This window comes from Cibotium barometz, chromosome 24 (genome assembly GCF_041138505.1).
Source record: "Cibotium barometz isolate CiBa-2024 chromosome 24, ASM4113850v1, whole genome shotgun sequence".
NCBI classification, from domain to species: domain Eukaryota; kingdom Viridiplantae; phylum Streptophyta; class Polypodiopsida; order Cyatheales; family Cibotiaceae; genus Cibotium; species Cibotium barometz.
Genome location: NC_141069.1, coordinates 8,031,125 through 8,048,065, shown reverse-complemented (window position 1 = coordinate 8,048,065; position 16,941 = coordinate 8,031,125). Strand labels below are relative to the sequence as shown.

The window sequence follows — 16,941 nt, the reverse complement described above, 5'->3', positions numbered from 1 at the left end:
TTTCAGCACCTCATGTATCCTCAAGCAAGGAGGTCATTCACTTCAGATTCATCTCCACTGTAGCCAGTCAACAAGTTACATAGTGTTCTCTTGACCTAGACTCAGCTTGAAGCCAACATATCATGTAAGGAGTTCCTTAGAAACTAACTCAAAAGGGTCACAAAGATGTTGAGAGTGACGTATGAATTATGATTCTTCCACAGGTACAGCACAAGCAGGGGCAGCATGGACAAACACTTTCCTGCCTATTGAGTGAGGAAAGATTGGTCAACGGTGAACATCTACCCCTCTGGCCTATGCAAGGGACTCCAACTGACATACAGCAACAATACGAGCTTCATAGGACCATTGGTGCAGAGCACACTAGGGACCAACAGAAACATAGACCCGGGGATCTCATGCAAGCCAAAGCAGGTGAATTGAGCCGGTGAGACCATGTGGTCGCACCTTTAGCACCACATACAACTATTTAAGTTTTTTTTTTTTTCCCGAGAAAAGATCCTTTCATTAGTTATAGAAAAACGCCCGTAGGGCTACAAAAGATCCTCTCCTGCTCATAAGGAAACAGAGCAAAGATCCAAGCTAGGCAGCTAGGGAGACTCTCCCTAGGTGCAGAAAAGTACAAATATCAGTACAAAGACTGAGAGGCTATATCATACAATAGGAGGGGGGAAAAGCCAAACACATGGCCTGTAGTGCCAGCGGGGGGAACCCGCGTGTAGGGTATAGAAGGGGCCGTTGCGCCAAGTGGTGTGAAAGGCTTGGCGCCGCAAGATCGCCTCATCCGAGTCGCGGATGCGGTCATACTGTCCTCGCAGGGTGTGGATCAACTCCTGCCAAATCCCCCAAACAGTCTCTGCTGGTGGCTCCAGTCTCCCCTCAAAGGCCCTGAAGCACCGGGTTCTCCAGGTGAACCAGATGGTGAGACTGCTGAGGAGCTCCCATCATAGATCCCTCTCCGGTGTCCAGCCGGTGGACGAGAAATCCGGTGAGGGAACCAGGCGAGGCTGGTCCCTAATGAATCTGATGGCCTGGCTGTCCTGCTCCATCTCATAGCCCAAAGCAGGCCCTGACGAAGTCGACCAAGCAGCGGCACCCCACGTATACATACCCTTTAAACAGAGGGGGGCCGGAATGCGCAGCATCCGCAGCCAAATCTGCTGCTCCTGAGGACAGTCCCATAGGCAATGTCTCTGTGTCTCCATAGGGTGGCCGCACCGGACGCAGGCCGCCGGAAGACCGCTGTAGACAAGCCAGGTGCCAACTGCAGAGCCCCTGTGGGCGACCAGCCACTGGAAAGTCGAGATCCTGCGTGCCTGTCAACTAGCCTAGAGCCTGGTCCAAAAATCCTCCAAGAACTCCTGTGAGAGTCCCTGTAGCCGCCAATGCTCCGATGCAGCTGGAGAGACCATCCTCCTCGCCGTCAAAATATGTCGCCCCAACCGAACAGTATACTGGAAAAAGGTGATCTCTGGATCATGCCACTCGTACTCGCCAGGGTCCCACTGGAGCCGGGCCAAGGGGCGCGTTGCATATGCCCATATGCGCCAATCAGAGTCCACATCTGCAGGGTCTGGGTCAATATGCCACTTCCGAGAAGCGGCGGCCACTACCCGTATCCTCTGAAAACTCTGTAACCAAAGGCGACTCCACCTCCACTCTCTGAAGTCTGCCCTCATCCTGGATCTCATAGTAGAGGCATCTACCATCCTCAGTGCAAGCTCTGACAGCAATCAAGATCTCCAACTGTGTAAAGGCTCCCATCCACCGTGGGGCCACTGGCTCGAGAGGTGTGAACCACTCCTCTGTGAGTGCCTCCTGAATGTCATCCCTCATAATCAGCCCCCCTCTGAAGTGACTCAACCTCTCCACCTGGATCGCCTCTGGGAGACTGCAAAAGGCCTGCCAGTCTCCAAAACTACGTGTTGGGCCTGCCGTGGTCCCCAGGCTAGACGAGGCCGAGAACCCAACATATGACCCTGCTCTGTGCGAACCGATGGGGTCCAGATGAGCGGCTGTCTGGCCCGCTCCTCATCACAAGAAGGAGGTCTCTGAGAGAGTCCCGGTCTCAGCAACTCCCAAGCTCGCAGGATGCTCAAGGCAAATCTGTCCTCCCATCCTCTACTGAGGCCTGTCCTCCTCATCTCTATGAAGATCCATCGTATCTCCGGTGCCCAAGTGCCCCCTGCTATGGGGGAGCCCGAGCCTGCAGCCGCTGCAAAAGAAGCTCTTTCCAAGGCTCAACGCCTGGAAGTAGCCCCCGAACAATAAGCTTCCCCAATAAGGCTCTACTCTGATCAACTGGATCTATAATGCCCAAGCCCCCCTGGCCCAGCGGAAGTGTAATAACTGCCCAAGCGACCTTAGACCGGGCTGGCTGACCATCCCGCCCAGACCAAAGAAAGTTCCTGATCAGCCTCTGTACCTGGCTGATGCAAGAGCTCGAGAAGATCCAGCAAGACGTGATGTACCACATGGTCGCTAAAAGCACTTGATTCGCCACCACCACCCTCCCAGCCAAGGATAGCCGAGCTGTACTCCAATACAAAAGCTTCCTCCGAATGCTCAGACGAAGCGGGGCAATCTGCTGCTCAGGTGACAAATCTAGTCCAATCTGGCATCCCAAATACCGCACTGCTGTGCCAGGAGGAAAATATCGAAAACTGGGGTCAGGGCTCCATGCCGGAGTGGGAGCGCTACTGATCCAAAAGGCCACTGTCTTGCGCCAATTGATCAATGCTCCCGATGCTACACTAAAAACCTGAAGCGACTGCTCTTCCCTCTGAAGATCGGCCTCCTGGCCATGCAAAAATAAACCCGTGTCATCACCAAACTCAGCATCGAGCAGGTCCTCCCCTCGGACTGGGAGCTGGAGTCCTCTCAATCCAACCTCCTCTGTCGTCAGATACATGCTCATAGCCTCAGCAAAGAAGAGAAAAAGAAACGGGGCGAGAGGACACCCCTGACGGACTGATCTGGTCAACTCAAAACTCGGCCCCCGTCCTCTTGCCATCAGCACCTGGCTACGAGCTGTGGAATATAGAGCCGCCACTCCTCGAATCCAAACTGGCTCAAAGCCCAGGCGAAGCATCGTGCCCTCTAAGAAACTCCAATCGACTCGATCGTATGCCTTCTCAAAATCGAGAAGCATCACGACCAGGTCCTCACCGAGAAATCTAGCTCGAGCCGTCGCCTCCCAGAAGGTGAAAATGTTGTCAAGGATACTACGCTCCTTGACGAATCCTGTCTGGGTAGCATGAATCAACTCCCCCAAGAAGGGCTGGATCCTCAAACTCAAGGCCTTTGCTAAGACCTTGTAGACAGTATTGAGGATCGTAATGGGTCTCCAATGCCGAATATCATCTGATACTCCCTCCCCCTTGAGGAGAAGAAAGATCAAGCCCTCTGAGAAGCTCTGTGGCATCACCCCAGTGTCCAAAACATACTGAAAGCCCCTGCGGAGGCTTGGCCCCAAAAGGTCCCAATAGCGCATAAAAAAGGCAGGCGTCAATCCGTCCTCCCCAGGGCAACTGTGGCGCAGAAGGACTCTCAAGACCTCAGCAAGCTCAACCTCTGAACGAGGCTCACCCAGAACTGTACGCATACGATCTGTGACCCTTCTCTGCACATGGGCCCACACAGTCTGTCTGCAAGCATCCCGAGCCTCAGTGGCTGGCTCCGCTGAAAGCAGGTCTCTATAGAACTCAGTAGCAATGGCTCTGATCTCCCCGGGCTCAGTGGCTACCGATCCGTCCTGCCTCCTGAGCTGGCGGACTCCTGGTCGAGCATGGCGAGGTCCAGTAATCTCAAAAAACTCCCCAGTCACTCTATCACCAAGCTACGTCCACTGAGAGGCCTGGCCACGATAATAGAACTCATGTCTATGCTCCTCTACCTCTCTAACCTCCTGACGTGCCTGGCTCAGCTGGGACGCCACCCACTCACATGTAGGCTATTGCTCCTGAAGGCGCTGAAGCGAAGCAAGGCTACGTCTCAACCGACGCTCCCGCTCGCGTGTCTCTCCCAGCCGTGTCAAGGCTGTAGCGTGCAAAAAAGAGCTGAGCTCGATGAGTCCATGGGCACACTAGCTTGCTGCATCCTGGTCAGGGCTCTGGCTATCATGCCATATCCTCTCAATGTCCTCACCGAGACTAGGATCTGTAAGTATCCTCTCTGGGATCCTCAACTGCAAGCTGATCTCCCGTGTCCTCTCCTCAAGTGTCAAAATAACTGGCGCATAGTCTGAAAAAGAGGTGCCAGCGAGAATGCCAACGGAGCCCCCTCACTCCCCTGACCAGTTGCCCAGATAGAAGCGATCAATCCGTGATAGATTAGTCCCTCCCTGCCAGCGATCCGACCGAGAGAAACTAAGACTGTCCTGAGAGCGGGAGAAAGCCTCATGCTGCCATGCATCAGTGATCCTCAGTGTCATGCAAAATCGCTCCCAAGCTGCAAGCTCCGTGCTGTGCACTGTAACATGACTGCCTCCCACCCTATCGGCCGGGTCCTCAAGCATGTTGAAGTCTCCCCCAACACACCAATGTGCGGCCTCTGGCAATGCATCCGTAACCTGGGTCCAGAACTCTGCTCTCTGGCACTAGCATGGTTGGGCGCATAGACATTGAGCACGCCAAAGAGCTCATCATGTATCCTCAGAATGACATACTGTGCTCTACCAGGCACAATGATCCCGTGATCCACAATGGCCTGCCGCCATACATCCGCAATGACCATACATACTCCTCCCTGCCCACCCAAGGGGCCAAACCCTGCAGACCAAAAGGTGTCCCATCTACCAGGCATCACCGAACCATATCTCCGGATCCTGCTCTCACCCAAATGGTGCTCCTGCAACATCAAAATATCAACACTGCACCCAACCAGGCATCTCTGAAGCTCCTGCCTCAAGCAACCACGATAACGTATATAGTGTGCGCCGCCAAGGCCCTGTACATTCCATGAGATGATCCTCATGGATGACCTGCTGAGGTGGATGCTGTCTCAGCCGTACGGCGGGCCTTCGCAAGCGGCTTGGATGGAGAATAGTCCCCATCCGAGCGGCTACGAATCTGCCCACCTGGTGTGCTGCAAGAATCTCGGATCAGGCGCCAGTGGCTATGTCCCATGGCGACTGCCTCCCGCTCAGACAGAGCAACCTCGTGTATGCATACATATCCAGGGTCGCGTGCTAAGTCTGCCACTATGCGAACCACCAAATGTCGAATCCCGGAGGCATCCACATTCCCGGAGATCTAAGAAAAAATGAGCCAACTCCCATAGTCGGCCTATCACGTCTGTCACCTCCAGATCGCTCACATGGTGAGAAAACTCAACTGCCTGAGGCTTCAAAGTGCTAAGAGCGAGATCCATAGTCCACTCCCGGTCGCTAGGGCCACAGAATGAGAAGGCCACCGCTGAATCAAGTGCCTCCTCCCCTCGAGCCGGAGGTATCACTACATGAACTCTGATGGGTGCTGGGTCATGGGGGCCCTCCGCTCCAAAAAGCCGTGTGAAGGAATAATCAAAAGCCTCCAAGCGCTGTCTAATGTCGAGGCGACTTAGCCGACTGCGGATAGAGGATATCCGTGAAACCCGAATCGGCATGGTAAGTCTCCTCTGCGGTGCTCGAGCAAGGTCGGTGCTCAGTGTCCGCCGGACTGCAGGTGAGCGCCAGGGAACTGCCAGTGCCTCCCGGGGAGCTGAGGCGAGCGGGGGGGGAGGGGGGGGAGAAGGGGGTGGAGAAGGAGCCGCTGCCAAAACCAAAGCGGGGACGGGAGGAGGCGAAGGTGGAAGCGAGGCAGGAGGGGGGGATGGGGGCGAAGGAGGGGGTGCTGGCATCTCCTGGTCCTCAGTCGGCGCTGGGGTCTCCTCCTGTAGGGGAGCAAAGCTGTTCCTCACGGGAACCCAGTGATGCTGAGACTGTGGCTGCTGCTGCATCGGTCTCTACGCGTGCTGCTGGGGCTGTCTCCCTCGACGGCGCCCCTGCCCAGGCTGCCACTCTGAGGTCTCTGTGGGCTGAGCAGGTGTCCCGGAGGCTGCCTGTCGAGCCGCATCTGTGGGCGGTCCATCGGGGGCCTGCTGCTGCAGTGAAGGTCGGGGTCTCTTGCGAGGGCAGGCCTTGGCCAGGTGGCCGACCTGTCTGCAGATAAAGCACTGGTTCGGGAGCCCCGAAAACTCCACTCTCTGATCAATCCATCCCCCCCCCCCCATCCTAGGTAGCTGAATGACCTTCGGAAGGGAGGAGATGTCAGGAACTAAAACTCTGACCGAAGGTAGCCCAGCTGCTCTGGCCACCACTGAAGCTGCTGTGGGACCAGTCTCAAACACCGAACCCACCAATGCTCCTAGCCTAGAAAGGAGCGGAAGGTACTCACAGCGGAGTCCAGGGAAGCAAACTGTAACATGGAAAAGGCGCTCTCCCTGCTCGGCCGCTGGTGGGACAAATCCATGCTGCCAAGGTCTGAAAGAATGCCCGAGAGCCCCTGATGTCAAGGGGACTCATGGCTAGGATCTTGGCCACACTCTGGGCTGTCTCGAGCTCGATCTAGTAGTGTCCACGGCCCAGTAGCTAAACGTCCAGGATCTTGCCCACATCTGCAAGAAGGCGGGCCTGGAGAATATCCCGGATCTCCCCTCTACTGGGGCGAGTGCCGACTATACGGCAGATGGTGGAATGTGCCTGGAGGCGTTCCACCTTTGCGGCAAGGCTCGCTTCCTCTTCTGGCGAAAGAGAAAGCCTGATGGGGGTATCCTCAGGGGCGGGCGAGGGGGCTACGGGAGAGTCCCTCTGAGGTGGGGGCGGGAGGAGCCTCCATCAGAGTCTGAAGCTATGTCGAGGGTGGAGCGAATGCGGATCCTGCAAGAGCCGAGCTGCACACAAAGGGTGGAGGGGGAAGGCGGAAGGTAAAGAAAGAACCCCAGGGGACGAAAAAACAGAAAAAAGGGGTGGGGGGGGGTAAGGCGGTGAAGACAAAACCCCCCGGGGGGGGGGAGGGGAAGCAGCGTGAAAAAAGGGGGGGGGGGTGGGGGGGAAGAGAGGGCCACGGCTGGCGGAGGGGGGGCGGGGCGCTGAAGAAAGGAGGGGGGGGCGCGAAAGAGAAGAGGTGGGGGCGGGCGCTACAGCGAAGGGGCGCGCAAGAAAAAAACAGGCGGAGCAAACGCGAGGGCAGGCGGGGGGGGGGGGGGGGGGGAGTGGACGCGTGGGCGGGAAGGGGGGAGGGTGCGCAGGCAGCAGCGCAAGCAGGGGGGGGGGGGGGGGGGGGGGAGCGTGAGCTTCAACTGTTTGAGTTTTGTACCTACGTAGCACAGCATAGATGGCTTTCAGAAACTTTTTTCTCAGAAAATATAAGCTCATTTGCACCAAAAAACAAGGCTCAGATATTGAAGTACCTGACCGTAAGCCTCTAACAAGTATTGTACAGCCTGTACAGCCTCAGATAGCCTGCTCACATCTCAATGACAAAGGATTCGGTATTTCATTAAACACAGTGAAAATCCTTGCTAGGCAAAGTCATATGCATCACTTTCCATAAATCCTAAAACCCTTTCGAGTTTACCTGGATTGAAAATCCTTTTTAAGGGGATACAAAATCTGAGTAAATGGAACACCATCAATTCTCTGAAGCAGCCAATACAACATTTCTTCTGGTATAAGACTACGTTTCAACCTCAAAAAATCCCATCATTTTTTAAGATATGAATCAGAAACTTGAAACAATTAAAATTACCATAGCACAGCGGTCAATTTATTGAAACAATTAAAATCACCATAGTTCAGTAATCAATATATAAGTTTGTTCATGATATAACATGAGCACAATAGCAACATGTAAAACATGAAACAATAATTACCTGCATCACAATGAGTCGCTTTGAACAGAACTCTGTACATGGAAAAGGACAGACTATCTGCTTGAATCCATTGGCCTCCAAACTATTTTTTATTGCATTCTATTCATGAAACCATTCATGTTCAAAATCAAAAAATTCAGTTTCAATGCACTTAGCAAGAATTCCACAAAAGAAAAAAAACAGGCTAAGAATGTTGCACTTAAATTTCTGTATTTTGGACAATTTTTGCTTCTTGTAAAAGCTTATCAGAAATGTATTGTGAGTTATCTACAAAATATCTACAAACAATGTCTATTTTCGAAGCCTTTGAGTTTAAACAAGGTTGTTAGAGGCGCCAGAGGCGTTTGGTACGAGGCGGGTATGGTACGTGCCTCGAAAGACTCGTATTTTTTAGAGATGTTAGAGGCGTGTTAGAGGCATCGGTTATATATATATATATATATATATATATGTCTATTTTCGAAGCCTTTGAGTTTAAACAAGGTTGTTAGAGGCCCGAGAGGCGTTTGGTACGAGGCAGGTATGGTATGCGCCTCGAAAGACTCGTATTTTTTAGAGATGTTAGAGGCGTGTTAGAGGCATCGGTTTTATATATATATATATATATATATATATATATATATATATATATATATATATATGTCTATTTTCGAAGCCTTTGAGTTTAAACAAGGTTGTTAGAGGCGCCAGAGGCGTTTGGTACGAGGCGGATATGGTACGCACCTCGAAAGACTCGTATTTTTTAGAGATGTTAGAGGCGTGTTGGAGGCATCGGTTATATATATATATATATATATATATATATATATATAGTGATAGATAGATATAATATATATAGTGAAAGTTGAGAGAGAAATGAAATGAAATGAAATGTTATATTAACGTCTTCAAAAGGCCATAATGACCTATGAGACCAAAAAGTTACATCATGGTGGATCTGATACAATGTCTGGATAAAAAACCAGAAAATGAAAAATAAAGATGATACTACTGGCACCTAGAAAATGAAACTGGAACTGGAAGGTAAACAGAAACCCTTTCAGGGTGTGAATATAGTGAGAGGGGGGGGGGGGGGGGGGGTTACGCTATGGAGGTGAGTGACGAGAGAGAGAGAGACTAGAGTGTGTATGTATGAGCCTTGAGGGAGGGTGTGTAAGAGAGAGGGAGAGAGAGTGTGTGTGAAAGAAAGAAAGTTGTATTAAACGTCTGCAAAAGGCCAAAATGACCTATGAGACCAAAATAGTCCATCCTCATCATCTGGATACATCATCAAGGTTCAAGGGTACAAAGTAAAATGAAATGAACTGAAATGAACCAGTAGAGTATAGAGAGAGCTCCAAAAGTGGGTATAAAAAACATCATCATCCTAGTGTGTTTGAAGTTTGAACTTTGAACCTTGGGTCTTGACAAAGGCTTCAGGGAGAGAGGGAGAGAATGAGGGACAGATAGTGTGTGTGAGAGGGGCTGTCTTGGGCCCTTAAAGCCCCTGTCTAAAGACTCACACCAGCAAAAATAAATAAATAAATAAATTTTTTTGTGGATGCCTCGTTCAAGCAGTCGTACGCCTCGAACTGTCAGAGGCGCGCCTCGTAGCAACTAGGAGTTTAAAACCCCTCAACTTTCAAAACTGAGTATGCACCTTAATAGGTATGTTTATATCAAAGTTGTCAAAACTTGGCGTTGACAAGGTCCCAACCCCATTCTCACGTTTTTGCAAAGGAAAAGCAATTGCCAAACTTTTACAGCCCCGTTGACACCAACATTGGAAGAGTTGGTTGGCAAGTTCATAAAGGCTATGTTATTGTGGAGTCCTTCCCTGAATCTCCCTAAACACAGCTGAAAACCAAGGCCAATCATATAAACCAAATCATGAGCTTATGAAGCATATCCTCCAAAACTTGATTCACCCTCTCTCTTTGAGGATGATGAGAGGAACTTATACTCAGCGTAGTCTTCAATCTCTAGAAAACTAGCTGCCAGAAATGTCCAAAAAACTTGGAGTCCCTGTCACTAACTATATCAAAAGGTAGTCCATACAACTTGAAAACTTGCTCAACAAACTATTGAGCCAATTCAATTGCCTCTACTCTCACTTTTGTAGGTAAAAATCGTGCCATCTTCGTCAATCTGTCCACCACCACCGAGATACCATCATCTGGTCCGTAGCAAACCTACAATGAAGTCCATGGAAATACTCTCTCATTTACCTCCTAGGATCTCTAAAGGATGAAACATACCTCCACCCCTAAGGCATTCAACCTTATTCACTTTGACAATGACGACACTTTACCACATAGTCATGAACATACGCCTTCATCTTAGGGCAGTGAAGAGTCCGTTTTACTAAATCATAGGTTTGTTGTACCACTGGATGACCTACTATAGGAGCGTCATGACATTCATATAGGAACCTATTCCTAATCTTAACGTTGTCCGGTACACCTCATCATTTTGGAGCAGCAATACATTCCAAATAAGGAACCGACCACTTGCCACACTCACGGATGGCATGACTCCTGAGTCTCGATCTAAATCTATGGAGCTACCTCAATCTCATATAGCCATCTTAGAGAGTCATAAAGGTAGCCCTAATATCGGTAAAGCCTTTGGCATGACTCGAGAGTCTCCGTCTAAATCTATGGAGCTCCCTACCTGGACCTGCTGGCAATACAAGGCATCCGTCACTCTATTCAAGCTACCCTTCCGATATCAAAATCTTGCACCAACTCAGCCCGCCGTGCCTTCCTCCCCCTCGATTCAGGTCTCACAAATGTACTTAATCAACTCGTGGTTGGTTAGCACAATAAACTTGGTTCCATGTCACCAAGTTTTCAAAGCGTGTATAACCGCATACAGCTCTTTGTCCTAAATGTGCCATTTGACCTGGGTATCGTCAAGCTTCTTGCTTTCAAATTCCACAAGCCACCCATCTTGGTCAACTCTTAGAGAAGAGTATAGTGCGACCAAGTTATTCGCCATTTTGTTCACCCGTTCTTCTTGTGCAAAATAAGGATGGTTCATTGTGCATGCGCGTGGATTACACGGCACTTAATAAGATAACCATCAAGAATCACTTTTCTATTATGAGGATTGATGATATCTTAGACAAATTGGATGGTTCACAATGTTTTAGTCGCATTGATCTCAAGAGTGATTTACCATCAAGTGAGAGTGATGCCTCAAGATGTACACAAGATAGCACATCTTTGGGTCTCTATGAGTATTTGGTTATGCCATTTCGTCTCACAAATGCTCCGGCTACCTTTAACCGAATGATGGACCGAATTTTCAAAAATCATAGAGCATTTATAAGTGTATTTTTTCGATGACATTTTGGTGTTTTCAAAGAATGAGGAACAACATAAGATGCACTTGAAAGTGTTCTTTGATGAATTGAGAAAACATAAGCTGATGATTAATGGCAAAAAGAGTGAATTTTTCCTCTCAGAGAATCACCATCCCAATTGGACACACAGGGTCAAAAGATGGTGTGTGAATGAATCCTGCAAAGATCCAAGCCATTAAGAATTGGCTGCAACTCAAATCCATACATGAAGTTCGTAGTTTCCTTGGTTTATGCTCATATTATAGGAGATTCATATCTCATTTTGCAATGATTGCCTCACTCTTGCGCGAACTTACCAAGAAAAGGGCTATGTTTAAATGGTCAAAATCTAAAATTGATGCTTTTCTTAAGCTCAAGAGTGCCATTACATCGGGACCAATTTTGGTGATTCCTAATTTAGAAAATCCATTCGATGCATGTGGCAATTGCATAGGAGGTGTCCTAAATCAGGAAGGAAATGCCGTTGCATATAAGAGCAAAAAGCTGCATGATACCGAGCTTTCTCTTGGCATCTATGAGAAAGAGCTCTTGGTTGTAATTCATGCTCTTACAATATGGAAACACTATTTATTGGGAGCTGAATTTACAATCAAGACCGATCACCAAAGTTTGCGCTATTTTCTAGCACAAACCAAGCTTTCAGAGAAGCATATAAGGATGGCCAATTTCCTCTCTATGTTCCATTTTCAGATTTTACACACCCCTGGCAAGAAGAATGTGGTTGCAAATGCTCTATCAAGAAAACCATATGTGGCTGCAATTTCAATTGCCTCACATCAGGACTTACCTGGGATGAGAGACATGTATCATTTGGATGTTGAATTTGTAGATATATGAATTGATTTGATTGCTGGTCATGCACACACCTCGTATGTAGTGAAAGATGGCTATCTTATGAAAGATAACTCTCTGTGTAGTTTCAAGCATGAGACAAAAAGTTTTGGACGAATGCAATGCTCCTCCCTATGCAAGATATAGAGGAGTTTTGCATACCACTCAAATGATTGAGAGGCATTTCTTGTGCGTGTATTATCACCTGCCAAAGGGTGAAATTTGAAAGGCAAAAGGCTCCCGGTTTGCTTTAGTCTTTGCCAGTTCCGAACCAGCCATGGAGAAGCATTGCCATAGATTTTATCATGGATTTGCCTCGTACATAGTATGGCAATGATGCAATATGGACTATTGTGGACAGGTTTAGCAAGCAAGTTCACTTCTTGCCTATTAGAAAGACCATAAAAGTTAAGCATATAGTCAGAATCTTTATGTCAGAGGCGCTTAAGCATCATGGGATGCCCAAATCAAATGCGGGGGATAGAGATTCCAAGAAAACAAGTCTCTTTTGGAGAGCTCTTTTTGACAATATGGACTCTAAGCCGAATTTTTCATCAACTTATCATCCTCAGACATATGAACAAAGCGAAGCTGCAAATTCAACGGTGTTAGATTTGCTAAAATGCTATGTGGTCGATCAGAAAAGCTCTTGGAAGAAGTATTTGCCACTTGTGGAATTTGCATATAACAACAGAGTGCATGCTTCTATAGGAAAGGCCCCATTTGAGATCATGTATGGCAGTGGTATTGCCATCCATTATTCGTACCAAGGATGAGATCTTTGCCGCAGATAAATTTGTGAGGGACCTTGATACTGCCTTCGCAACACACAGGGACGGACAGCCATTGAGCGTCTCAAGAGAAGCATAAAAAGGCTACACGTAACCATAGAAGGCAATTGGACATCCAAGAAAATGATTGGGTATTACTGAAATTCGAGAAAGCCAGACTTAGAAAGAGACCTGGAAAAGAGGAAATGTGCCCTAAGCTCTCTACCAAGTACTATGGATCATTGAGCAGATTAATAAAGTGGCTTTTCACTTGGCTTTGCTGAATCGTTGGAAGATACACAATGTGTTTCATGTAAGCCTCTTGCGCAAATATGTGGGACCGGAGCCTAGAGAGTTGGTTATGAAAGATCCACCTGAAGTGGATGAGTTGAAAGAGGTGTTACAGCCAATGTAGGGTTGCAAGTGGCACACTTCAAAGACACTACCTTGTGATGTTTAAGAATTATTCACCCATGGATGCTAAATGGATATGAAGTATACTTCTAAGAGTCATGGATGGATGAAGTATACTTCTAAGAATCTGCTAGAAGCATACTTCAAAGCTTTTCAATTGCAGTCAACTCTTTAGAAGGCGGGGGGGGGGGGGGGGGGGGGCGGGGAAGGGGATGTCACTAGTTGAGCATTCTCTACGCTTCCGGACCTATGGATGGGCTCCATAGTGTCGACATTTTAATTGTCAGCTTATTCAATCTCTTGTAATCTATACACATTCTCCATGTGTTGTCCTTCTTTCTCCTGAGTAACGGTCAGAACCACCCTAAAGCTTCCCCCACTAGCCACGGAGGCTAAAATGATGTCGAGCCAGATGTCCCTAATGGAATCTCCCATCTCTGGCTCCAACCAGGAGCCCAGTGACAGTAGATGGGGCTGGGACTGGCACTATCGAGATGCAAAGGTGAGAGACCTAAAGGGCTAGCCCCCCACCTTCCTCATAAGTCATGACAACCTCGGCTTCAGTCGCCCAAGCGACAGTGCCCCATCTAATAGTGCAAGAAGAGGCCCTGTCCGTAGTGAAGATGCGGAGAATCTGCTGCCAAACCTACTGAGCCTTCGGGAGATCCCAAAGACAATGTCACAGAGATTCCTGGGGATGGCCACATACTCACACATGATGCCGGTTCCTGGATAACATCTTTACTTTATGGTGGGCGACGAACACAGCTCTTCTCCACCGGGAGGATATAGCAGTTCTACTCCTCGACATGGATATTACAGGGCACGGCACATTGGGCTATCCTTGAGGGCACCATGCTTTGGATGGGATTCCCAACAGACTAAATTTGAGGACTCTCAATGCTTTATTCTTCTGCCCATAGCCATGTCCTCAGCCAGGAAGCCAAAGGAGAGAGATTTCCAATTTCCATGTCAATTCGTCAAGGGTGCTCGCCCCCCTTCCCTCTTCCTCTTTCTCACGGAGGCAATGAGCAGCTTTCTGTCTACACAGGAGACTGGCCTCCAGGTCTCCCCGTCAAATTCCAAGAGGAGTTGTTTGACTCTGAGTTTGCAGATGACATGATCATCACCGGCACATTGACCCTCCCCCAGCCAAGGTGGCTCGTAAGTGGGACCCCAGCAAGTGGGAGTGGCAGGACCCCTTCAGCCCGGAAAGTCCAACCACCCCATTCTTTCATTACACAGCGAGGATGGGATGCAGGATACAGATGCATGTGATAGACAACACCCCAGCAGACCATTGGGCCTCCCACAGCATTTCCTCCACTTTCGGCCAAGGAAGGTCACACTCTTCCTTTGGCAGTTAGCCCACTGCCGCCTCGCTGTCGGCACTCGGTTGGCCACCGGAAGATGGCCGCCAACAAAATCTGCTCACTGCAGCCACCCCATGGAGTTGCAGTGGCACTGCCTTTGGGACTGTCCCAAAGCACAACAGGTTTGGCAGACAATCCACCTCTACACGTAGGTGCGGGCTGCTCCGTGCACTATCACCTCAGGAACCGTTTCAGCGAGGCCAGGAGTAGGGATGATTATGTGAGTCATGAAGCCATGCCATGGTGGTGGCTATCATCGAAGGGGTCTCAATCACTTGTCAGAGACGTCGCCCATTTACCAAGAGAAGATCATGGTATCCTTTCAGAAGGCCTGGGAAGCAAACGGTAAAGCCAGTAGGTCAAAGTTACGTGTGAGGTCGTGGTGCTATCTAGCAAAGTACCCATGTGCGCTGTGTATCACGATGGGGCTCTCCTGCAGGCCTCTTGTCTATGAGGGCAGTCAAATCAAACTTGATCAAAATGTAACCATTGCCTAGAATCTGACCTTTCCCTCGCCGATTGGCACGGCTTGCTGGAGATCTCGAACCTCATCTGGAGCGAGTCTGAAACTCGTGAATCTGCTGATGAAGGTGGTGACCTCCAAGGAGGCTACTGATAAAGACGTGCTGAAGGTCAGGGGCACTAGAGAGGGAGGCCTCGGTTGGGGAAGATGGAGAAGCTGCCATGGAGTCCACTGGGAGGGCAGGGAACTGGGGACACACACAAATGCCAAATGGTGAATGTTGTTAGAAAACCTGAAGCAACCAAGAAAGCAAGGAAAAAAAAAAAGAGACGGCATTGGACGGGAGGCAGCTACAGCGGATTGAAGGTGGAGAAGGAGGGCTCCCACAGCAAGAAGGGGAGAAAACTGTTAGCAAACTGAAGCAACAAAGAAGGCAAGCAAAACAAGACACGGCATTGGAGGGGAGGAAGCTATGTTGGATTGAAGGTGGAGAAGGAGGACTCCCACAGCAAGAAGGGGAGGGCAGCAGCTAAAAAATGCAAGGGGGAAGCAAAACAAGACACGGCATTGGAGGGGAGGAAGCTATGTTGGATTGAAGGTGGAGAAGGAGGACTCCCACAGCAAGAAGGGGAGGGCAGCAGCTAAAAAATGCAAGGGGGAAGGGGACACGCTCAAGCAGGTAGGAAAGGGAAAGAAGCAGGGCAGGTGTGGAAAACAGGGAGGGGGCAAAGGCTAAGCAGAGGCAGGGGGTGCAAGATGAAGGCCGGGTAACAGCAGCAGACGGACGTGCAGGATAGGGACTCAGGGGAGGGGTGCTTACACTAGCAGGGGAACTCCAGCTCTATGTGCATCGCATTAATAATCCTTCATCTGATAGGTAGCCACACTATATTATCATCCAATTGTTTGCCTATATAAAGGCACTGTGCTGTTTGCTTCTATAAAAGCCATTCTAGTGGTAGTATGGGGTTTACATAGACTACACACTCAATGCATAGTATACAGACACAATCTCTTTCTTATTACCTCCAGATTCTCAAAAAGCATAACACATTTTGACAAAAATAAAGCATTAACTTTTCTTTTTCCCATATTTCACCCCCAAAAAAAAAAAAACCATTTGTACCCTTTTCTTGCAAATAAATAAACATATTACCATGAACCAGACTTCACGCTCAAAATTGAATTCCAAAGGAATAGTACTTTGTATTTCTTTGACAATCTGCAAAGGGAAAAAAATATATGTGACCTACTGAAACAAGTTAAAAGCTGTATGGTGATCATAACAGAGTGTAAACTACTTACGGAAAAAATATCAACGGGAAGCTGCCCTTGTAAAAACTTTGCCAACTGCATATCACTTAAAACAAATTTGTGAGTTAACACAAAGCCAAAACAAATTTGTGAGTTAACACAAAGCAAAGTTTGTAGGCTGTGCTACATAGAAAGATCCATTAACAGCTGCAAGAAGTTAAAAATCAATGTCTTTGAAAGCCTGATCAGTGAGCCTATCATTTGAATGTGAAATACTTTGTAGAATGTACTTACGTAAATACCACAAGAAGCTGTTACGTGGAAGATTCTAGTTTTATGCTGGTCTTTCTACGTTGTGTTTCAAATAGAGCTGCAACTTGTTCATGGCTTGATCTTGATCCTCATTCCCGGTGAGTTGTCACCAGGCAGACATGTCTCCTAGAGAACTAAGAAGACGTCACGAGATAGCATCGCGCAGAGTTTGAACATGAGGTAAACTTCCAATTTTAATTCATTATTATTATGTCTTTTTGCTAACTTTATTTTGTAGATGTTATATTGATGAATCTGGAAAGTAACATAGAGACTATAACTGAGCCAAAACATGCTAAAAGACATCTTAGAGATCAAGCACTGAAT

General features: G+C 48.5%; 1 protein-coding gene across 2 annotated transcripts in view; it reads right to left on the bottom strand.

Annotated features, from left to right (window-relative positions):
- LOC147624871 (uncharacterized) overlaps positions 1–16,506 on the bottom strand; it is a 38,466-nt gene extending 21,960 nt beyond the window's left edge. The window contains exons 1-5 of one of the 2 annotated variants that reach the window (XM_086818109.1): positions 16,354–16,505; positions 16,205–16,270; positions 7,852–7,950; positions 7,557–7,618; positions 7,390–7,441 (exon numbers count right to left, since the gene is read on the bottom strand). In XM_086818109.1, the coding sequence (XP_086674235.1) occupies positions 7,390–7,441; positions 7,557–7,618; positions 7,852–7,950; positions 16,205–16,270; positions 16,354–16,404 (330 nt within the window). In that variant the 5' untranslated portion in view covers positions 16,405–16,505. Of the gene's footprint in view, positions 1–7,389; positions 7,442–7,556; positions 7,619–7,851; positions 7,951–16,204; positions 16,271–16,353 lie in introns of both variants that reach the window. The other variant, XM_086818110.1, reaches the window with a different exon arrangement.
- Between the last annotated feature and the right edge of the window lie 435 nt (positions 16,507–16,941).